At 41.3% G+C, this 24,415-nt stretch overlaps 3 protein-coding genes and 2 pseudogenes across 3 annotated transcripts; 3 read left to right on the top strand and 2 right to left on the bottom strand.

The window, feature by feature from the left end:
• Positions 1-652: 652 nt before the first annotated feature.
• LOC102776421 (olfactory receptor 6C4-like) lies at positions 653-1,594 on the bottom strand. The gene has a single exon (XM_006802426.2). It carries the CDS (start codon positions 1,592-1,594, stop codon positions 653-655), a length of 942 nt encoding a protein of 313 aa, XP_006802489.2.
• Positions 1,595-4,195: 2,601 nt separating this feature from the next.
• LOC102796809 (olfactory receptor 51E1-like) lies at positions 4,196-5,117 on the bottom strand (annotated as a pseudogene).
• A 6,609-nt stretch (positions 5,118-11,726) lies between these two features.
• On the top strand, positions 11,727-12,725 carry LOC148098294 (uncharacterized). The gene is made up of 2 exons (XM_087852932.1): positions 11,727-11,856; positions 12,169-12,725. The coding sequence occupies exons 1-2, from the start codon at positions 11,727-11,729 to the stop codon at positions 12,723-12,725; spliced, it is 687 nt and encodes a 228-aa protein (XP_087709058.1).
• Positions 12,726-14,143: 1,418 nt separating this feature from the next.
• On the top strand, positions 14,144-19,422 carry LOC102795957 (olfactory receptor 11A1-like). Its single transcript, XM_087853246.1, has 2 exons — positions 14,144-14,157; positions 18,477-19,422. Exons 1-2 carry the CDS (start codon positions 14,144-14,146, stop codon positions 19,420-19,422), a joined length of 960 nt encoding a protein of 319 aa, XP_087709372.1.
• On the top strand, positions 16,127-17,492 carry LOC148098293 (uncharacterized; annotated as a pseudogene).
• Positions 19,423-24,415: the final 4,993 nt, after the last annotated feature.

Below are 24,415 nucleotides of genomic sequence, written 5' to 3'. Positions count from 1 at the left end.
ATGTAAAGAAAAAGACTATTTTCAAACTTAAGGTATGGAGAGGCCTAGTTCAGGGAGTTTTTTAACATGACAGAGCTTCAGCAGCATCACAAGGGTGGCTGGGGTCATTAAGCCTGAATGGATTGTGTTTCTCACCTCTGTTGCTGAGGTAAGGAACATGTACTGATCTGTGGCCTGTACAGTTGTAAGGGCCTGTTGTGGTGGCAACCCTGAACAGTGAACCCCAGGTGTGAAGTGAACCATCAAGCTCAAAAAGAGACTGTGTAAGAAAAAAAACAACACTATTAATTTAGTAAATAAATTAGTGGCTGAGATTTTCAGTAATTACCCGACAATGCAATTCTGGACCAAAGGTAGGTATGTATAACTAAAATAGGTGAAAGAAAACACAAAAACAAAGAAGCTGGACTTCAAAGTAAGATGTAACTAAATAAAACTCCTTATTTTATTAGAAAAGAAAAAAATGTAAATAAATGAATGTACAGGAAATGTGTTTAGTTTATATGTTCAAACCCAAAGGGAGGTCTGATGCTTATATTTCAATTAATGAAGACAACCTAGAAATAATATGAATATGTCACAGTGTCTATTAATTAACAATGTAGTTCACATTTCACTTGAATTAAATATGTACAAATATAAACAGACACACTCATGACCTTAATATAAAAGCTGAACTTTTACCACATATAAAATTCAAAACTCTGTTTCTAATTTGTGTCAATTTAAATCCATACATGAGGGGATTAATAATTGGTGGAATGAAGAGAATCTCCATTGCCATGAAATTCTCAAAACTTTGTGGTATTTCTTTTGAGCCAAATCGCATGTATAACATATCAAAAAGAAAAGACACAACAACGACTGCTAAAGAGAATAAATGTGGTACACATGTCTGCATGAATTTGTTCCAGTTTTCTTTGGATGACTGACATGTTTTGATCAAATGTACATAAGACCAGAAAACAAAAACAGCATGACCAAAATAAAAGGTGTAATTAAAAGCGGGAATAATAATTGTAGCTACAGAGGCAGAGCAAGCTAGATTAGAAATTAACCAGTTTATACAGTAAATTCTTGGTATGTGTGAGCCACATAACCTCGATGTTGCTGTTGTTATCGTACTCATTAATATCAGGCAAAAGGGAGTAAGCCAAGCAAAAAATACAAAGATACAAACTCTTTGTGTAGTCATCAGAGAGTGGTACACAAGAGGTCGACATATAGCCACGTATCTGTCATAGGCCATGAGAGCTAGAAGAGAGAAGTCCGTACAAATTGAAGAGTGCACCATTAAACCCTGTAAAAGGCATCCTGCATAAGAGATGACATGACTGGTGGATAGAAGATCGTAGAGAAACTTGGGATAAAATGCAGCAGTCCCATAGAGTCCATTGAAACACAGATTGCAGAGGAAGATGTACATGGGTTCATGAAGTTTTTTATCCACAATGACTGTGACAATTATCGTCAAATTTACCAGCCAAATCACACAGTAACATAGTAAAGTAAAAATAAAGATAGTGATCTTGTAGTTTGCTATACCACGTAAACCTGAGAGAGTAAAAACAGTAACCACTGACACATTATCCATAATAAAATTGTAGTTTACCTTTTTAAGGTGTCATTTCACACTTGCAACAAGAGAACATTACATTTGTAGAAATTAGTGTCACAGTAAAAAGAAGACTGTCTGTCGACTGTCTCCCTCAAAGAGTATGTCACCAGAGGTTTATATACGCTTTGTGTTAACGGCATTACGTAGTTAGCTTGAAGTGGTGCTTCAAGCTAGGGATGCTTTCATTTCTTGTTTTTTTTTAATTTACTTTTGAAAATACAATTTCTGGACTTTTTTCACACATACAACAGAAATTGTTTTGCCATATATGTTTCATTTTATAATATGAATGAATGGATGAGAATTTTTTTGAGGGGGCGTTTTTGCATCTTTTGTGGATTTGCACGTGCAATGACTAGCGTTCAGCGTTGGGTTACGCCGCCAAACCCCGTTAGTATGTACTGTGGTTACATTTCTTTACAGAAAACAAATGTAGCCTAAACAGTAACAAGTTATATTTAAGGTTCTTATGTTTGGCTCTCACAATTTCTAAAAGGAAGTCAGCCGGTACATCAGCCCCCTCATCAGTAACATCAAGTCACTGTTGTCACGTCTGCTTTATTTATAGCTTAGAGCAGCGGTCCCCAACCTTTTTTGCGCCACGGACCGGTTTATGCCCGACAATATTTTCACGGACCGGCCTTTAAGGTGTCGTGGATAAATGCAACAAAATAAAACTAGTACCGGTACCGAAAAAAAGAAGATTTATTCATAATATACGTGAAAAGACCCAGGAAAACCGAGTTAACGCTAAAAACGATAACAGAATAACGCTGAAAACCGATAAAAACCCTGAAAACCATACATTTCACACCTGAGCCTCAACTCTCGCGGCCCGGTACCAAACGACTCACGGACCGGTACTGGTCCGAGGCCCGGGGCTTAGAGCACATCTGAACAACAGAAATTGCCCCAAAGTGCTATCAAGACAGGCACATTTAGATGCCAGCTCTCCATAACATACAGTTTAAAAATACACAAAAAGCTGAAAGGTGTGTTTTGTGATTTAGTGATCACAGAGATTTTAGTCATCATTAAAATTTGTTCAGAACTTGCATGTTGATGATAATTCATCTCATAAATCATGAAACACTTCTTTTCACTATATAAGCTGATTTATAGGTTAAAAGTATTGGTATCTCTATTGGTATTGCCAATGCCCTCCCTGTATTTACTTGATATTGGATCAATACCAAAATTTGCAGTATGGAACACCACTGGTCACATGTTGGTGCAGAACACACCACCAAGAATCTAACCAGGACTCAAATATCACACCTGTTGTTGCATCCCTTCACTGGCTCCCAGTGAAATTCAGAATCCACTTTAAACCCTGTTAGTAACATATAAAGCTCTACATGAACAGGCCCGTACTTATATAGATGAGCTTATAAGACCTTATCACTGCAGCAGGCCTCTCCGATCCACTAACAAGAGTCTCCTAACTGTCCCACACTCTAATTTTAAGCTGACAGTGCTTTTTCATCTTTGGCATCCAAAAAAAAAACCTGGAACAGCATTCCTTAGCTGTATTTGGGAATGTCTGACTGCATGGTTGATAATGTGTCTTTATATCTGTATGCTGAAACATGCATCTGTGGCTTTTATTCAAAATGTGAAGCACTTTGTAATTCTGTTTTGAAAATTGCTGTATAAGTAAATTCACTATTATTAATAGTTACTTACTTAACCTCTGGTTTTATTGTTGCATGTTTATATAGAATGAGTATCTAGTTGGATACCCAATTTCTAACATTTTATGGCCAAGTATAATAAGGTCAGTTTCATATCAATTTAGAATCACTTAAATATGGTGTGTGGCATTCATTGATAGATAGAGCTACTTATAATCTTCATAGCACTGATAATGTATGATATGCCTAAGAGAAACGTGGAATATAAAAGGAATTCGTCCTGCCACAGAACCATGTGGAACTCTATCATTACCCTTAGAGTGTGAATAGGACTCCATATTTTCATGAACAAATTCCAGTCTGGTAGATAGACATGATTTAAAGAACTGCAGCCTAGTACTTGTAATACCTATGGTACTCTCAAATTGCTGTGATAAAATATTATGGTCAACATTATCAAACACTGCACTGGCATCTAGAAGAACGAGCACAGAGATGATTCCACTGTCAGAGGCCATACGAACATAATTTTCAATCTTTACTAATGCTGTTTTTTGTATTGTGATGTTCTGAAGCTTGATTGAAACTCTTCAAAAACCATTACTCTGCAGATGATCAGTTAGCTTTCATCATTATTTACTACTACTAAACTACTATTTCAAGAATTTTTCCGATAAAAGAAAGGTTGAAGGTTATAATTAGCTATTACCTATAATTAGCTAAGACAGGTGGGTCAAGTTTAACTACTGCTAACCTGTGGTAAGCAGCCCACTAACAGAGACAGACTGATCATATTTCAGGTTGTTTCATATATAAAGAAAACAGTATAGGCATGATAAACACAAGATTTGCCACAAAAAAAGTCTTTCTGTTTAAAATATAATGGGGTCATAAATCATTTATGTATGTAGAATCATAGTCTTCCAAATGATCATCATTCATACTAGAACAACCTTAAAATATGTCTTCTAATTTCTGGTAATTTAAGGCCATACACAAGAGAATTTAAAGCTGGAGGAATCACAACAAACACCAGTGATAAAATGACAGCTATAAATGGATTAATCACTTCAAGATTATTCCGGCTCAAGGCAACATCACAAAATCCAGCGATAGAATAAATCACAAATGAAATTGTGTGTGGCAGACAGCTCTCTAATACATTTCCCCTAAATTCTGCTGAGCTTTTCCAGCAAATAGACACAATTCGTAAATAGGTGTAGAGGCTATAAAAGAGGGGAAGGAAAATTGTGGCTACAGTCAAAAGCATACCTACAACATTGTTGACAGCAGTGTTAACACAAGACAATTTGACTACATTCCAGTTAGCACAGAACACTTTGTGGATCTCATTGCCACATAAAGGAAGTGTGGCAGACAAACAACGACATGCTGCAAGAGAAAATGCAGGAAAAATCCAAGCCAGTGCTGTCAACTTCACAACAGTTTCAAGAGTCATCTTTGTGTGATAATGTAAAGGAAGGCAAACACCTATATATCTGTCATAAGCCATAATACTGAGAACAGTAAGTTCACAGGATGCATATGAGTAAATTACATAGATCTGAGTGAAACAAGCAGGACGTGAGATCAACTGAGTGTCAGACAGAAGGTCCATGAGAAATCTTGGGAAGAAACCTGAAGACCCATACAAAGCATTAACAGATAAACATGCAATGAAAATATACTCATGTAATGGGCTCATGTAATGTTGTCTGTTGGGATATTACCACTATCATGAGAAGATTAGTAAAGATTGTAAAGATGAAGAGCAGAAGACAAAATATAAAGTCTATAAAGCGGTAATTTCCAATGTTTGCAAACATGGTGAAGCGAAAGTAAAATGACAGAGTGCTGTTTTCCATTTCACTTCATAGAGTCAGTGACACGGAAATCATTTCTTAGTTTAGTATGGTCTGAGAAACAATGGTCTTAATGGTAAATGGCCTGTATTTGTATAGCGCTTTACACATCCAGTCATTCACCCATTCACACACACATTCACACACTGGCGATGGCAGCTACGTTGTAACCACAGCCACCCTGGGGCGCACTGACAGAGGCGAGGCTGCCGGACACTGGCGCCACCGGGCCCTCTGACCACCACCAGTGGGTGAAGTGTCTTGCCCAAGGACACAACGACTGAGACTGTTGTAGCCGGGACTCGAACCGGCAACCTTCCGATTACAAGGCGAACTCCCAACTCTTGAGCCACGATCGCCCCATGGCAGCATCTGTGGAAAAGGAACATGGAAACAGCTGTGTTATAAAATACGGTGGTATCTCCATAACTACCAGACTATGGTTCATTCACTACTTCAGTCACTACACTACTTTTAGCTTTGTTTTGCTCATAAAATAGGTTGTTGGTCACATTTGTAGACACCACACAACAACATTAGGTAATGGGAGGAGTTTTGTAATGTTGTTGACTCCATAAATCAATATCATCTGGAGATTTCTGACACAAAAATATAGCAACCCTGCTAATGCTGATGGTGCTGAGCTAAAAAACAAAACAATTATAGTTATATAGCAGTGTCCTCTTGAGTATGCTAAAGTTTAGCATACATTTCTGTAGAGAAAGTGTTATTTGAATCTTCTTAGATTCAACAATTGTGTTGAAGTCACTTCCTGAAATCTCTGTTGACAGCCAGAGAGGTGTTACTGTGAAGTCTAGGCCCTCACATAACTAAATGTGAAAAAGTTACAAAATCTGTTTTTGAAGAAGAAAACAAGAAAACAGAACTTAAAAAAAACTGTTGCACTTCAACCTAAATTGTGATTATTTTCTAAACCTATGTACTGTACCAGTAGCAGTCCAGCATAGTACAATACTGAAATTTTCACCACACTACTGCAAACTAACATTTGCTAACACGAAGTCAGCAAAGATGCACAGAAAAGAAGATCAGACACCAGCGAGGGAGGATAAGAAAGACAGACGCAACAACATTGTCATCCGCTATGTAGCTGGTGTATCAGAGAAACTCAGGAGAGTTTTCTCCAAGCACGACATCCGGTGCATTTCAGACCCAGCAACACACTCAGACAAAAACTGGTTCACCCAAAAGACAAAACTCCAAAACACAGACTTAACAATGTTGTGTTTGCTGTACAGTGCAGCGAGGAATGCCCAGACCTCTACATTGGAGAGACCAAACAGCCACTTCACAAGCGCATGGCACAACACAGAAGAGCCACCTCCACAGGACAAGACTCAGCTGTCCATCTGCATCTTAAAGATAAAGGACACTCTTTTGAGGATGCCAATGTTCACATTTTGGACAGAGAGGACAGATGGTTTGAAAGAGGAGTGAAAGAAGCATCTATGTCCACTGTGAGCGACCATCTTTGAACAGAGGCGGTTGTTTACGACACCAACTGTCTGCTATCTATAATCCAGTTTTGAGTTCCCTCCCCAGACGCCTTAACGCCCACTCACATCCTGGGCCATCTGACCTCAGGAAATCGCATGATAAGGTGGGGCCAGGTTTCACAATGACCTCACCCGAAACCCTGGCTGATTGGGACCCACACCCATTTTCACACCTTGGCTCATGTGATTAGAGGATTATCAGGGGGTCCTTTTGAATAGAATAGAATAGAATATCTCTTTGGGGGGATACTCCCACTGGGTTTAAATCTGGGACTCTCCACCATTTGACCTTAGAACTGAAGAAGCTTCTCAGATGAGAGGTAAGACGTCATCTAGCAACTTAAAGAAGTCCAGACGCTTTTCTTTGCAAGCTCCTTTGACTACGATGACCTGGATGACTGAGAACCTTCACAGACATACAATGCATAAACTACAGTAAACTGCTAATTAGATTTAATTGTTGATTTACTGAACGAGCTTAAATGTAACCAAGTATTGTATTTAAAAAATACATTATGCTGGCTCTCTCTGGGTACTCAAGCTGTATTCCACAGATGTAAGACATACATTCTAGGTTAACTAGTGAGTTTAAATTTGCTCTAGGTGCAAATTTGGATGTGTCTGTGTGTTTTCTGTATTTGAACAGAAAAGACTACTGCTCCCACCCAGACCCTGAGCTAGATAAGCAGAAAGAGCTGGATGGATGGACAAATTATGTGTGAAAATCTGACACGTATGACTCAAACTTGGGACTCTGGTGTGAGCAGTAAAATATCAATTTCACTCCATGAAACAACTTCCACAAGTTTTGCTTTTTAAAATTCAACTAGCTTCTATTTATGCAGAGTCAAAACACAACAACAGTCACTTCAAGGCGCTTTATGTTGTAAGGTAGACCCTACAATGATACAATAGAGATAACCCCAACAATTATATGACCCCCTATGAGCAAGCGCTTTGGCAACAGTGGAAAGGAAAAATTCCCCTTTAACAGGAAGGAACCAGGCTCAGGGAGGGACAACCATCTACTGCAACCAGTTGGGGTGAGGGGAGGAAAATACTGATTATGTGCACGTGGACGTGAATCCATAGTTATATGGCTGGACAGATTAAGTATTGTTTTCAGGAGCATGAAGAAATCGTTAAATTTACATCCAAAAAGACAAATCAACAGATGAAAAGGCCATGACTACTTCACAAACTGATGTGAGAGTGCATTGCACCATGGTAACACAGGCTCATTTTAAATGACCAAATAATGACTACCAAGTTCAAATAATATATTTTCCCTAGCACAGTCAAACCTTATATTTAAAGACTACTGACGGGCTATTAAATTCTTCATTTAAAATTGATTGAAACATGATTAATTATTTAAAACAATTTGGTTTGGGGAAAGTCAGGGTTCAAATACAATAGTTGTCACTTTTTTCAAAAACTCTGGATAACATATATGCCACTGACATGAAATAGAAAATACCTTATTGAAAAGTTTAAGGTTTCAGTTGATGCTGTGGTATAGTGGCTAAAGGGCTTGTTTGTGTGGCTCTCCAGAGTGGTGTTGCTCTCTTAATTGCTCTCTAAGGGGAATGAAGTTAATGACCTGTTGACCTCTCATTACATAATTGCTGTTATTCCTTGGGAAGAGCAACACTAGAATCCTCTGAAGAGCTCATTAATAAAGTTAAACTCTTTTCCAACATTTGGTTTCAACAGGTAAAAGTTACTGTTTGTGTTTTGACAGCTATCCCATGAGGCCAACAGACCTTGACCGCTGGATCATAATTAGCTGGCTCTAACCATTTTCCCTGAGGCCTGCTGTTTTCCAGCAAGGGACCCAATGGAGGTCATGCTGGAAGTTTGTAATTATGGCACTTGTATTTCATCATTGTGACTGTAAGTTCCTAAACTTCACAAAGATGTCACATACACACAAGCACACACATCTTTGACACATTTACTATGTACTTTCTAAAAAGTACATAGTAAATAAAAAAAAAAAACTAAAAAAAAAAACTAGAAGAATGCGAATACTCTTCTTCTACTGGAACAAGAAGGCATACGAGATGAGAACAGGCTGCTGTTGAAATGCTACTACACAAGTAACCCCAGCGCAAAGGGTTACATGAAGAGGATGTAGAACCTATGAATTCTTCAATACCCAAAGGAGCACTACAGACAATCCCTACGCTGACCATCACCGAAACCAACCAGCTGATCTACAGCATGGCAGCAGTGTTCAGTCAGATGCTTAGCTACAGGATGAAAAGCCACAAGGAGCAGTACCTTCCATGGAAAAGGAGACTAGAGCTCAAGATCAAGGTGGCACAGAGGGAAGTTAGCCAATTATCAGAATTGCAGAAAGGTGTGATGAAAAAGGTGCCTAAGAAGTACAGCAAGCTGCCCATACCTGAGGTTTTGGAAACTGCAAAGCAAAAACTCACAGCCTTGGCCAGTATACTATATATGAGTGTTTGGCAGCACAAATGAACCAGCTGCTAATCGACGAGCAAGACCCAACATGGCTAACTGAAGACAGTCCTGATCAGGACTGGGAGAAATCCCATCCAAATACCGGCAAATAACCTGTCTCAGTACCATATGGAAGCTCCTGTCATAGTGGCTAAGATGAAGAGGCACATGGCTCAATACATGAGTGGAGCACAGAAAGGAATAGGGAGGAATATCAGAGCAGCAAAACACCAGCTGCTGGTAGAAAGAGCAGTCACGCGATCTGCAAGATCAGACTGACCCTGTGCACTGTCTGGATTGATTACAATAAGGCCTAATTGTCAATGCCATACACCTGGATCCTGGAATGCCTAGAACTATACAAGAGCAACAGGACCCTAAGGGTTTTCATTAGGAACTTAATGGGGATGGGACAAATAACACTGGAGGCCAACTTCAAGCCAATTGCGCAAGTCGCAATCAAGTATGGGATCTACCAAGGAGATGGCCTGTCCCCACTGCTGCAATGCATAGGCCTGAACCTCCTCAGTGAGATCATGGACAACACTGGCTATGGATACTGACTACAGAATGGAGCAATTGCCAGCTACCCCCTCAAAATGGATAATATCAAACTGTGGGCCAGGAGTGAATGAGACATTGATTTAACACCTAGAGTCCCAGAGAGCAGCCATTTGGCTTTTCTACGTTTAAAACGTGGTGCTGAGCCACTTGGAGTGGTTAGTTTCCTGAGCCACAAGGAAACTTGTGTTTCTGTTTGCCATCTTAGGGTGAAATCAACACACATGGGTGTATTTCCTTTGTTGCTGAGATTTATTGATAAAAAACAGTAACAAAAAACCCCAACCAGGGGTGGAGGGTTGTGTGTTTCAGTGGACCATTGATCAGTGGTCCATTGTGGTATCAATCAGACCACTGGTCTTTGATAATTATGCTGACCTCACATAATTGATCAGTGGACTTTGATCAGTGGGTTTCACTAGTGATGTGACGTTCTGTATCGAGGTTTCGAAGCTTGTGTCGAGTAATGGAGGGGGCGTTTCCGCGATGCGCGTATCGAGGCTTGCTTCATTTACGGGAGGAGCTGAAAATGATGACGTCCGAAGCCTCGCTGCCCAGCTGTACCACGTGACTGGTTTATGAAGTGGTTCGAACTTTGCCGCAAGATATGACAGCGATATAAACTCCTCAGACTTCATTCAAAAATGTGGGTGTTTGATGGAGAGTTGCAGTTAGTGAGAGTTTGGAGACAGTTTGGAGGTTTATGAGAGTGAGGAGAGAAAGTCAGGAGAAAATGGAGCCAGCTAAGAAGAGGAGGATGTCCTCCCCTGTGTGGGAACATTTTGATTTTATTCCTCCCAACAAGGTATGTAAATTTCTACAGAAGATGTATTTTCATAATACTGATGGTGCAATACAATTTACAATTTACTTTTGTACAAGGTGATGTGTTTGTTTGCTATGTGCCAGGGAGCTGGGATATAACAACAACACCTCATCCATGCTTAGGCACTACAGAGCTTTGCATGAGAATAAGGGGAACACCGATTGTGGAGCAAGACCAGGTGAGCCATCAAATGCCAGGATAATATAGCACGCAGTAATGTTACTAAATGATATAACAATATTATACAATGCAATAAGTTACGTGTGTGATATTTATATTTGTGCTTTGTTTTTGTTGTCTTTCCTCAGGAGAACAATCTCAAATAGATGAAGACCTGGTTAGCATGGTGATTGAGGACTCCCAGCCATTTAGCATTGTGGAGGACAAAGGATTTAAAAGATTTGTTAAATCATTAAATCCTAGCTATGTTCTCCCCACTAAAAGGTCATAAAAGCAGTGAAAATTTAGTTTTTACTGAATAAAATGTGAATAGGCAGGACTGAGGCCTCAGTGTGTAGCTGTCCATACCTCAACGTTACAAAAGCACAACTACTGTCCACACCCCAACCACACCTCACCTCACAGTAAATGATCATTTCCATTTTAAGCATTTCCAAATGATCATTTTCCATACTGCCAGTATAAATATACACAGTATACTGCTATCACTACAATATACATGTTTTACACACTCCTTTTGTTGTTGACATTTACAGGCTGTGTGCAAAAGGCCACACTCTTCAAATTCATGCCAACTAATATTTTTACGTCCAGTAGATGTCCTACTAGAGCAAATGAAACTTCAAGAAGCTTTGCACTGGGGTGAACCAATTGAATGAAAAGCTTCAGTGCTTCATGAAGCTTCATCTGCCCATCACTAGGTTTCACTCATCAGTGGGTTTCACCACAATGGACCACTGATCAGTGGTCCACTGAAACACAATCCTCCACACCTAGCCCTGGATTTATTGTTTTTATCAATAAATCTCAATAAAATTTATTGTTGTCCAGTGGACCATTGATCAGTGGTCCATTGTGGTGTCAATCAGACCACTGGTCTTTGATAATTATGCTGACCTCACATAATTGATCAGTGGACTTTGATCAGTGGGTTTCACTCATCAGTGGGTTTGACCTCAAGGATATATATATGATACAGTCTCACTGCACTTAGCCTAATCCTTCATTGCCCTGAAGAATTCTGTGGTGTACGGACCTCCTGTCCAAGGAAAGAAAATGCAGAGAAGACTCACCACTCAACAGGCCTTGGAAATGATCCTGCAAGAAGTCAACCCTTGTGACTCGGATGGAGAAGACCTAGAACTTCAGCCGGATTCGGACTCAGAGCTGTCTGATCAGTCTTCCGGTTAGTTTCATTTCATGTTATTTCCTATTTCATTTCAAACAAGTAAGTGAAAAATACTAAAAAAGCAGAGCAGGATTAGGGTTAGCTAGTAACCCTGACTCTAGTTGTATCTTTTTACTTAGGAAGACATTTCATTTCATATCATTCCCTATTTCATTTCAAACAAGTAAGTGGATGTAGTAAGTAAGATATTTCAGACATTATTCTGATACAGAGGAGGAGATACTGGAATTATAATTAGTATCTATGCATGCATTTGTGATTTTGTTTGACCTTCCCATTGCTCACAATTTGAATTTGTTCACACTGCAGGTGAGGAGACTGCTTCTCAACCGAAAAAGAGAGCTTGTTTGGGGACTGAGACAGCGAAAGATGGCACAGTGTGGCGTGAAGAACAGGTGGGGACCTGTCTCCCTTTCAGCCCAATAGAACCGAACGCTGCAGATGGAGAGCCAACAACTAAGGCCAGGAAAAGTATCTGGAGTCGCCTTCAGAGCTTCCTGTGTTTCATCACTCTTGACATGCTTCGTAGCATTCAAGAATGGACTATTCAACATGCACAGCAAACGGAGCGTGTTCATTGGTTCATGGACCTCCCTGAACTAATGGCATTTATTGCAATTGTCATCTTGTGGGGGGTTGCTAGGGTTCCATCTCTACGTGACTGCTGGTCAGCAAACCTGGGAAACCCACAGATAATTGGAACTATGGCACGAAACCGCTTCCAAGACATCATGCAACACCTACGCTTTGATGACAAGTCCACCCGCAGTGATCGAGCAAAGACTGATAAGTTCGCTGCAATTTCCAGTGTGTGGGGATCATCTGTCAGTGTTAATGATTCATACAACAAGGATCTAAAGAAATGACAATGGAATGTTGTTTGAAGTGGAGAAGTGTAGTCGGATGGCAACAAAGAGAGGGAAGGTAGTCAGAACTGAGAGGATAACACTACCAGAACGCAACATTGCAGACATTGAGGACAGCTGCAAATACCTGGGAATTCCACAGGCAAATGGTAACCACAAAGAGGCCGCTAGGAAAGCTGCAACCACCAAATACCTGCAGAGCGTCAGGCAAGTCCAGCAGAGTCAGCTGAATGTTAAGAACAATATCAAGGCTATCAACACCAGGTACACTGCTGGGATAATAAGATGGGCAAAAGAGGAGATAGAAGCTACTGACATCAAGATAAGGAAGCTATTTAACATGCATGAAGGGTTAACCCAAATCCAACACCCTGATACTGTATGCTAAGTGGAAGGAAGCAGCCCAGGGACTAGTGAGTGTCAGAACCACTGTCCAGGATGAGACAAAGTACATCAGGAAGATGGCCACAACTGACTGTGTGCTCAGTGAGTACCTCAGAGTAGTGATGGGTCGTTCGCGAACGAAATGGCTCTTAGAGCCGGCTCTTTGAAGTGAACGACGCGAGCCGGCTCCTTATTGGGAGCCGTGAGGTTTTTTTTTTCTTCTTTCTCTCACCCTCTCTCTCGCCCTTTTTTCCGCTAAACTCGCGCGCGGCCTGTACCGGCAGAGGGGGGGAGGGGCGTTAGTTACACTCGCAGTAGCACAGGATCAGAGCCAGAGAGAAAGAGAGCAGGGACAACAACGTCACATTAGAAAGGTATAGTAATCATCCACTATTTTCAGTTGCAGATGATAAAGGATTCAGAAATTATGCAGGCCCATATGACAGAGAATGTGCATCTTCTTTTTGTTTTAATATTTTAATTTATATTTAATTGTGTTGTGGTTTGCAGTGTTTTGTGTTGTTTCACGTAAAATTTGTTTAAAAGGAAAAAGCTGAAAATTTAAATAGTTAAAAGTTTGAAATGTAAATAGTTGTTCTTTGTATTATATGATTTATTTATTACATTTTATGTGGAGTGAATAAATAAAGTATATTTATGGTGGACCTTAGAGACAAAGCACGTACAAACTCCAAAACACGTAAAAACTCCAAAACGCGTAAAAACTCAGACGCACTTACAAACTCCGAAGCATGTACAAACTCCAAAACACATAAAAACTCAGAAGCACGTACAAACTCCAAAACACATAAAAACTCAGAAGCACGTACAAACTCAGAATCACGTACAAAAGACAACAGAAGTACTCCAGGATGTTAGGGCACAGTGTTGAGCTTTTGTTACCTAGTGGCTACACAAGCCAGGAAGTATCAACAACCGGATTTGGTGTGTGGTAGTAACAGGTAAATGAATTTTTTTTTTAATTATTTGAATAAATATGAGTGCTTGTCTATAAATACAAAAACAATACACACATGCTTTCAATTGTGTAATTTAAGTGATCTGGGTAGCTCTGTTTTGGAAGTTCAGTTCATGCTAGAAATGTGTTTTGGAGTTTGTACGTGCTTTTTGGAGTTTGTATATGCTTTAGAGTTTGTACGTGCTTTGTCTCTAGGGGCCATATATAAACAACCACTTTTTTTTAACATTAGTAATTCCTTTTCTGCATAATTTTATATTATTGTTAATGATTAAATAATTAAAGCAACAAAACAACCTGAAGAGCCGGTTCGGAGCCGAAAGAGCCGGCTCTTTTTAGTGAGCCGAGCCAAAAGAGCCGGATCTCTAAAAAGAGCCGGAAATCCCATCACTACCTCAGAGGGCAAGAGAGAATTTTTTTTTTAAATAAAAAATGTCTCTCTTTTTCCTGATGTTGCTATAACTTGGCATAACTACATCTATCACTACAGTCATCTTCCTCTGCTTGTCCACCACTACTTTATCTGGTCGGTTAGCCATCACAGGTTTGTCTGTCTGCATCTGGAAGTCACACATGATCTTAGCTTAGCAGCTTCTTAGATGCTTCTTAGTAGAAGAAGATGGATGGATGAATGAAACATGGAAAGATATTTCCTCAAACAAGCACACTTAATTTGCCATAAAGTTCCATTATCTGGGAATAAATGAAAGAGAGGAATTTTTGAGCTGCTACAGAAAGCAGAGCAGAACTAGTTTTAAAAACTTAAAGTCCCTCAGAAGGACAATCAAGTCTCCAGATGGGGCACACTCATTCGCCCTGCCCAGTCACTCCAAGACAACCAGGTCCTCTGAACTGCCAATTAATGCATATCGCAAACAACAGTCAGAAAGGCTACGTCCACACGTACACGGGTATTTTTGAAAACAGAGATTTTCCTTTTTTATTTATTTTTTAAATCCCATCCACACGTGCAGTTTTGAAAAAATATCTCTGTTCACATGTAAACGTTAAAAACAAAATGTCAATAAACTGAAAAATAAGTAAAAAAGGGTTCATCACCAAACACATTCTCCTCTCCACAGTGCAGGAGCAATCAATCACCATACACACAGCTCACTACAAACCAATAAGGCTCTCTGGCACTAGAGCACATCTTTTTCTGGCCTTAAGTATTCTTAATTGCTGATGGGAGTCAGCTGTACAAAAAAGGTGACACCTAAGGCAGGAGATATAGCAGGACACACCCATACAAGGTCAATTTCAGGAGGAGACCCTGCTAGGCTCGTAACAAACCATTTATAAAACACGGTGAAAGCTCTGTTATAGTCTGGGGCTGCATTTCAGTCTGTGGTGATGGGGCTCTTGCCCATTACCTCTTGGAATTAGGAATCTAGAAAAGTATCAGAGGATTTTGATCCCAAATACACGGTCAATGTAGTAAAAGCATACATGGATAGAAAAACAAACAAACAATGAAATCAGTCATGGACTGGGCCTAATAATTATTGAAGTGTTGTGGGATCATCTTCAAAGAGAACAGAACAAAAGACAGCTAACATCCAAAGAAGAGTTTCGAATGTCTATCAAGAAGCCTGGAGAAGTATTCCTGCTACTACTTTGAATACTTTAAAAAATAGCTCAGACTGTGTTGAAGAATAAATGTGATCATAAAACAGAGCTCGTTAGAATTTTCTGAACAAAATTTAAAGAAATGAGGGGGTTACTCTAGACTAGTACTGCAACTGGTCCTTAATCATTTGTCATAGGAACACTTTTCAAACAACAATGTGACAACTTTGTTTAAAAATAAATGTATCTAATTTATCAAACTGTTGTTTGGTTTCCTTGTGCAATAAGGTTACAGTGTGGTGGACCACTGGAGGGCTCCACTCACACCCAGTTCTCAGGAAGTGTTGTTGCTGTGTTTTGGAGGGAAAAGTATTCAGTTGTGTGGTGATGAGTAATAAACGAGCAGCGTTAATCGAGAGCTCTCGAGTCGTCTGTGTTTACCTCCACATTGGTGACCCCTGACTCGAACATGCTGCAGTCCGATGGTGGCACCGACTCCGCTTTAATGCATCAGCAGCCGCCAGCCCTCTGCCTCCGGCTGCAGCTACGTTTGCTGTGGCGCTCGAGCTGCCGGACTTTTGGCTTCACGATCCCCCATTGTGGTTCGTGCACGTGGAGGCTCAGTTCGCCCTACGTGGCATCTCGGCTGACGACACGAAATATCACCATGTGGTGGCTTCTCTCAAATCGCTAGCCACCCGTCGTGCGTTGACTGTCCTCTGGGACCCACCCACCCAAGGGAAGTACGCCGCCCTTAAGGAGCTGCTTCTTCGGCGCTATGCCCTCTCCGACGCAGAGCGAGCCGAGAAGCTCCTCTCCCTCTCAGGCCTGGGTGGCGGTACGGCTCTCGAACTGATGGAGCACATGCTATCCTATCTCGGACCGGACGACGGGGGATTCCTCTTCGCCCACATCTTCCTCCGACAGCTGCCAGCGGCCGTGAGAGCCAGCCTCGCCAACTTTCTGCTTCTGGGCACGAAGGATTGGCTGAGGACGCGGATCGTATTCTCCTGGCTACCCACACTTTCTACGATCACGACCTAGTTCCAGCCTCGCCGGCAGCGCCTTCCACTTCCCCGCTGACCTGCCCCGACATATCCGATCCTTCACTGACAGCAAAGATCGCGGCACAGCGACACCACGGACGGGACCTCTGTTTCTACCATCAGCGTTTTGGCGCCGGAGCACGCCGCTGCCTGCTGCCTTGCGCTTTTCCGACCCTGGGACACGGGCCCCGCCAGCGCGCTGTAGTGGCCGCGACCGCTGGCGACAAAGAAAAACCGCTCTTCATAGAAGACTTGTGCTCTGGGAGACGTTTCCTGGTCGACTCCAGCTCCCAGAAGAGCCTCCTTCCCCCGTCTGGAGCCGACAGTTTAGCAGCGGGCTGCGGACCGCAGCTTATTGCGGCTAATGGCTCTCCCATCGCAACGTTCGGGGAAAGGTTCGTGACTGTGTGTTTTCATGGTCGGGATTTCCAATGGACCTTTGTTGTTGCCGCTAGCTCTGTACCTATTTTGGGCGCCGATTTTCTTTGTGCCCACGGACTGCTGGTCGATGTCGCTAACAGACGCTTAATCGATGCCCTGTCTTTTTCTTCAATACCCTGTTTCACTCGCGCCATCAAGCCCCTGAATCGGGCTAATTTAGTGACTTCAGGGAATGTTTTTCAGCGTTTGCTCTTGGAGTTCCCTTCACTGACTGTTCCTAATTTCTTGAACACGGCAACGAAGCACAGGGTTGAACATTGGCCCCGACCTCGACCCCGCGAAACTCTCCGTTGCTTGGGAAGAGTTTGCCGCAATGGAGTGCCTCGGCATAGTGCAGCGCTTGAATAGTGCCTGGGCTTCTCCACTACACATGGTGCCCAAGTCAGATGGTCGGTGGCGGCCGTGTGGGGATTTTCGCCGTTTGAATAATGTCACGGAGAATGACCGTTACCCCATTCCCCACATCCAGGATTTTTCCGCCCACCTCGCCGGCACCTCGATTTTTTCTAAAATTGACTTGGTGCGGGGGTATCACCAGGTTCCCGTGCGCGCCGAAGATGTCCCCAAAACTGCCGTTATTACCCCTTTCGGCCTGTTTGAATTTTTGCGCATGCCGTTCGGCCTGTAAGGCGCCGCCCAGACTTTTCAGCGGTTGATGGACTCTGTCTTGTGCGGGCTGCCTTTCGTCTTCATGTACCTTGACGATATATTGGTGGCCAGCTGTTCTGAGAGTCAGCACGCGTCCCATCTGCATCAGGTTTTCCAGCGCTTAGTGGCACACGGCCTGATCGTCAACCCCTCCAAGTGCCAATACACTACTGGGTGTTCGGGGGGGGGGGCATGTGTGGTGGACAACTGGAGGGCTCCACTCACACCCAGTTCTCAGGAAGTGTTGTTGCTGTGTTTTGGAGAGAAAAGTATTCAGTTGTGTGGTGATGAGTAATAAACGAGCAGTGTTAATCGAGAGCTCTCGAGTCGTCTGTGTTTACCTCCACAACAGTAATAATAAAGTGACACTTTTTTCTCAATAAATGTTCATTTTCTTTCTTAGAGAAAATCGTTAAGTTGGACCCTGCAAAAATATTGTGGACTAAAAACACGATGAGATTGTTTTTTATTTCATCATGGTAGAAAAGATAGATATAGAAATATAGAATTCCTAAAATATATTAAATTCAAACATTTGAACTGTCAGCAAATAACACGGCAGCAATGTAGAAGGAGGAGTCTTCTCCAACATCCTGCCTTAAATTTTGCAGCTTTCTAAAGCAAGTGCACTTACAGTAAAGGTGCCAATATTATAGTTAATGATGTTTTTACATATCAAGATAGCAAAATGAATAAGTCTAGTATAGTTGTGTTTTCTCTGACTGGTTTCAATGCAACTGTGAACTACAGAGTCACACTTTTCTCTCTCACTTTGCTGTGTTATTTTCTCATTTTGATGGTAAACATATCTCTTATTTTAACTATAATATCAGATCAAAACCTACATGAACCCATGTATATATTTTTGTGTTCCTTGTGTATTAATGGACTTTATGGGACTGCTGGGTTTTTTCCCAGATTTGCCTTAGATCTGTTGTCTGACACACATCTAATCTCATATGTTGGATGCCTTTTGCAAGTGTTTGTTATATATTCAAATGCAAAGGTTGACTACTCTACTTTAGTCCTAATGGCTTATGACAGATATTTGGCCATATGTAGACCACTGGAGTATCACTCTGTAATGTCTGTACGAAGGACTGCGGTGTTAGTCACTCTGTCCTGGCTTGTTCCTCTCTGCTTTGAGACTCTCATCATAAGCTTAACGTCAACACTTAAATTATGTGGCTCCAACATAAACAAGCTTTACTGTGAGAACTGGTCAATTGTCAAACTTGCTTGTGGTTCAACAAAAGTGAATGACATTGTCGGGCTGATTGTCATCACCTTTTATTGTTGTCATGCTGTCTGCATTGCATGTTCATATGTGCAGCTTGTTAATGCAGCTTTAAAATCTAGAGCAGGTAGGAAAAAGTTCACACAGACTTGTGTGCCACATTTATTTTGTCTGCTGAATGTCACGACTGCTTTGCTTTTTGATCTCATGTTCTCGAGGTTTGGATCAGCATCTCTGCCACAGCATTTAAAGAACTTCATGGCCATTGAATTCCTCATCATCCCACCTATTTTAAATCCAGTTTGTTACGGTTGGGTCCTGACTAAAATTCGAAGGCGAATGATATTTTTGTGTAGGCTGGCATATCAAAGATTCGTTGTAAAAAGCCAATAGCATTAAAAGATTGACACTGATATTCAGATAAAAAAGGAAAGTATGATACATGTTACTAGTATGATAACATTTAACGATGGATGAATGATTGATTTGATTAATGGCCACATAATGTCTCATGTTTCCATTTCATTATAATTTGAGTTCTAAAAGTTCAGTATGGAGTTATGTGATGTAAAATTATCAAATGTAAATTTATGTAAAGCCATGTCTTATTTTTAGCTATGATTTGAGCATTGTGATGAGAGACAGATGCTTAATTTCTTGGATTCTGGTGAATTCTTAAGCACTACTTTATTATGTGTCAATGTAAAGTACAATATGCACATAATTATTCTTATTTTTATCTAAAAGTAAAGCAATTATTCTCAACTTTTCTCATTTAATATAATTCCTGCAGAGTCAGAACACATACACATTCTGTTTGAACACGAAAGGTGTGACAAGTTGATTCCGTTTGATATCGGGGGGGGGGGATAACCTGCCTAAATGTGCATGTGTCATCTATTCATATTAAATGCTGGACATTAGCTCACATGTGCATCAGCAACATTTGTTCAAAAGTTATCTGTCTGTGTTTTGGGCTGACTTTAAAGAATCAAGCACATCTCAGCTACCGTACTTTCTCAGCTACAGTCACACTGTAAAAAACTGTGGCTGGAGACAGTGACACAACCGAAACAATGTACAAATAGTTTGTAATGTCTCCACTTTTTAAGTGGTCGGCTTGAACAGTCGTAACAACAGGGACCAGGTCTGAAACCAATACCGGTCAGTTTCTGTCTTTAAAGCACTTTGATGAATAAAGGCTTTGATAAAATGAGGATTAAACAGCAAAAACAGAGAGTCTGCTATCGGTTTCACATTTAACATATCAAGATGGCATTTGTGATAAAGATATAATATGTTGCCTTTCTTGAAAATCCGTTGCTAACTGCATCAGATATGTAGTACTATAGGGCCGGACTCACAATGTTGGACAACACAGAATTCACACATCACACAACTCTTTTGGACACAACAGGGTCAAATCTAAACAAGGACCATTTATAATTTGTCGATTTATAACCAAACAGATGGAAATAGTTTATTTTAGCTTTCTACTGACAACAGCATGAATCTGTCACTGAAAGGGCATGGGTAATGTAGTCACAAAAAATGCAGATTACAGTACTTTTGCTTTTTCTCAGTCTCTCTGAATCTCAGGTGGAGGTTTGCAGGAGAAAAATTGCTGAGTAACAATCAAGCTCCCTCGTGCTCCTGAAAACGGCTCATCTGCTAATGTGGCTTTTCTCTCTGCCTTGAAGTCACCTTGGTAGTTATCTGAAGACTTCCTTACATGTTCAGTACCTCAAGAATCTCCTGGATTCATGGAACATTCCTAACATTGCAAACTCCCCACTCCTGCCTTGATGTAAAAGTTAGATGCAGCTTCTGGGTCTGAATAGTTAAGTGCTTTAAATCTGCATTATTTTTAATAATGGCCACCAGGAGGTGATACCTGTGGTTGCAAAAAGACATCTACATGCATGTGGGAAAAAAGCTCCTCAGACTTCTAAACACTTCCCTGCTTAGTTTAGGGTCTTAGTCATTGATTTTTGGGTCATGTTGAATAAAAATTAAATAAACTTTGTATATCCCCTGTTTCAGAAAGAAGGGATATTTGGAGTATTCTCAGTCAAAGTCAGGCCTGTTCCTATCTTATCACATCTGGTTTCAAAACCAAGGTAGTGATTGGACTGGTGACAGAGAAAATGTTAATCCCAAGGCTTTAAAATGGGACTGACGAATGGTAAATGGTAGTGATGGCCAAATGAAGCTTTCTGAAGCACTGAAGCTTGTATTGAAAAACGGTTCATTACTCGAAGCTTTTAAACACAGTCCTCTCTGGTGATATCTGGTGGGCATAAATATGAAGAGCAGCTTGAATCCACAAAATAAAACCAACCGCTTCATTATGACCAGTGTTGGTCAAGTTACTTGAAAAAAGTAATCAGTAATTACTGATTACTTCCCCCAAAAGTAATCCAGTTACTTTACTGATTACTTATTTTCAAAAGTAATTAATTACTTAGTTACTTAGTTACTTTTTAAAAACACGATTTACAACCTGAATAGGTGATAAAGCGATAGATCTTTCAGCCCAATTCTACTTTTTCTGCATAACCCATCATACAAAATGTAATCAAATGGAAAAGTCTCTTTTTAAAACTTATCTTATTAGTTTTAATCTTTTAACTTTATGCATCAAGCAAACATTTAATTATATGCAACATTCTCTGACTGGAAGAAATTTGTTTAACATTTAAACCTATTTTCTGCACATTCCAGCACATAAAATATTTTTTTGTGTGTGTTTACACTCAGTCTTTCAAATAGATGCAAGTAAAACACAGCAGAAAATAAATAAAATCAAAGACTAGCGGTCCTTTGGCTCTATTTTCACCTGTAAAGCAGGAGCAGGATAGGCGGAGGTTTACCCTGGTGCAGGTGTGCCGTAGCGGTCAGTGGAAGAATCCTCGAGTTTCTCTGTAAGTTTCTCATTACGTCGTTGCGCACTCGGTGCTTGCTTGGAAGTTTAGGGGTTTTTTTCACTGTAAAAAGAAGTTTTCTTCCCACGCAGCAATCAGCGTACGCTAATGTTTTTGTCACTTTTTATGGAATCAAACTCAAAGTAAGGTCAGTACTTCCACGCTTTAAACGCTGCACGCTCATACTCTCTCCCGCACTCGATGTATTATCCATTGTTGATCTGCACACAGCTGTTGTCACAAATGTCGCACTCGCTTACGTCACTGTCATGAGACACTCTCGCAAAAAATCACGGTTTTAGTAACGCAGTAACGCAGCATTCCTACGAGAAAGTAACGGTAATCTAATTACCGTTTTTGCAATAGTAATCCCTTACTTTACTCGTTACTTGAAAAAAGTAATCAGATTAACGCGTTACTGCCCATCTCTGATTATGACTGCTCACTCTACAGAGTGGAATTCTGTCTGATATTGGGCCTCCGTTGTGTTGCTTTGAACGTGTATTTTTGGGGGATTAAAAAATGTGGTTTAGTTGTTTAAGTCAAAGGAGCTTGCAAAGAAAAGCGTCTGGACTTCTTTAAGTTACTTGAAGACGTTTCACCTCTCATCCGAGAGGCTTCTTCAATTCTAAGGTCAAATGGTGGAGAGTCCCAGATATAACCCTAGTGGGAGTGTCCCCCCACAGAGGGACAAAAGGACCCCCTGATGATCCTCTAATCGCCTGAGCCAAGGTGTGGAACTGGGTGTGGGTCCCAATCAGCCAGAGTTTCGGGTGAGTTCATTGTGAAACCTGGCCCCACCTTATCATGCGAATTCCTGAGGTCAGATGGCCCAGGGTGTGAGTGGGCCTTAAGGCATCTGGGAAGGGATCTCAAAACTGGATTATAGATGGCAGAGAGTTGGTGTCGTAAACCACCGCCTCTGTTCAAAGATGGTCGCTCACAGTGGACATAGATGGCTTCTTTCACTCCTCTTTCAAACCATCTGTCCTCTCTGTCCAAAATGTGAACATTGGCATCCTCGAAAGAGTGTCCTTTATCCTTAAGATGCAGATGGACAGCTGAATCTTGTCCTGTGGAGGTCGCTCTTCTGTGTTGTGCCATGCGCTTGTGAAGTGGCTGTTTGGTCTCTCCAATGTAGAGGTCTGGGCATTCCTCGCTGCACTGTACGGCATACACCACATTGTTAAGTCTGTGTTTTGGCGTTTTGTCTTTCGGGTGAACCAGTTTTTGTCTGAGTGTGTTGCTGGGTCTGAAGTACACCGGGATGTCATGCTTGGAGAAAACCCTCCTGAGTTTCTCTGATACACCGGCTACATAGGGGATGACAATGTTGTTGCGCCTGTCCTTCTTATCCTCCCTCGCTGGTGTCTGATCTTCTTTTCTGTGCCTCTTTGCTGACTTTAAAAACGCCCATTTAGGATAGCCGCACGTTTTGAGTGCTTCCTTTACATGTGTGTGTTCCTTCTTTTTCCCTTCAGGCTTAGAGGGAACATGTTCTGCCCGGTGGTGTAGGGTCCTAATTACTCCAAGTTTGTGTTCCAGAGGGTGATGGGAGTCAAACAGGAGGTACTGGTCCGTGTGTGTGGGCTTCCGGTAAACTTCGATGTTGAGGTTGCCATTCTCTTCAATGTGCACAGCGCAGTCCAGGAAAGGCAAACAGTCATCCTTCGTGTCTTCCCTGGTGAACTTGATGTTTTTATCCACAGCGTTGATGTGCGCAGTGAAGGATTCCACTTCTTGTGTCTTGATTTTGACCCAGGTGTCGTCTACATATCTGTACCAGTGGCTGGGTACTCTTCCTTTGAAAGAGCCAAGAGCCTTCCTTTCCACTTCCTCCATGTAAAGGTTGGCTACAATAGGTGACACGGGGGAGCCCATAGCACAGCCATGTTTTTGTCTGTAATAGCCTTCGTTGTATTTGAAATATGTAGTGGTGAGGCAGAGGTCTAACAGTGTGCAAATCTGATCGGGTGTGAAGTTGGTCCTGTCCTCCAAGGAGTTGTCTTCTTGTAGTCGTTTTCTGACAGTCTCCACTGCCTCCGTGGTGGGTATGCAAGTGAAGAGAGAGACTACATCAAAGGACACCATGGTTTCATCTGGATCCAGGGTAAGTTTCTGGACCTTGTCAGTGAAGTCGGTGGAGTTCTTGATGGGGTGTGGTGTTCCCCACGAGAGGAGCAAGGATGGTAGCAAGGTGTTTTGCAATGTTATAAGTGGCTGAGTTTATGCTACTGACTATGGGTCTGAGTGGGACAGCTTCCTTGTGGATTTTTGGAAGTCCGTAAATGCAGGGTATGGCATCCCCTGGGTAAAGGCGGTGATAAGTAAGGCGGTCAATGATTTTGTCCTTTTCCAAGTCTTGAAGGCAAGCTATAACTTTCTTTTTATAGCTGCTTGTGGGGTCTCGCTTTAAGGCTTCGTAGGTATTGTTGTCACTGAGGAGAGTAGTGATCTTTGTA

This window comes from Neolamprologus brichardi, chromosome 16 (genome assembly GCF_056152115.1).
Source record: "Neolamprologus brichardi isolate AB-2024 chromosome 16, ASM5615211v1, whole genome shotgun sequence".
Classification (NCBI taxonomy): Eukaryota; Metazoa; Chordata; class Actinopteri; order Cichliformes; family Cichlidae; genus Neolamprologus; species Neolamprologus brichardi.
Note: the sequence above shows the minus strand (reverse complement) of the source record. Positions and strands in the feature narration are given on the sequence as shown.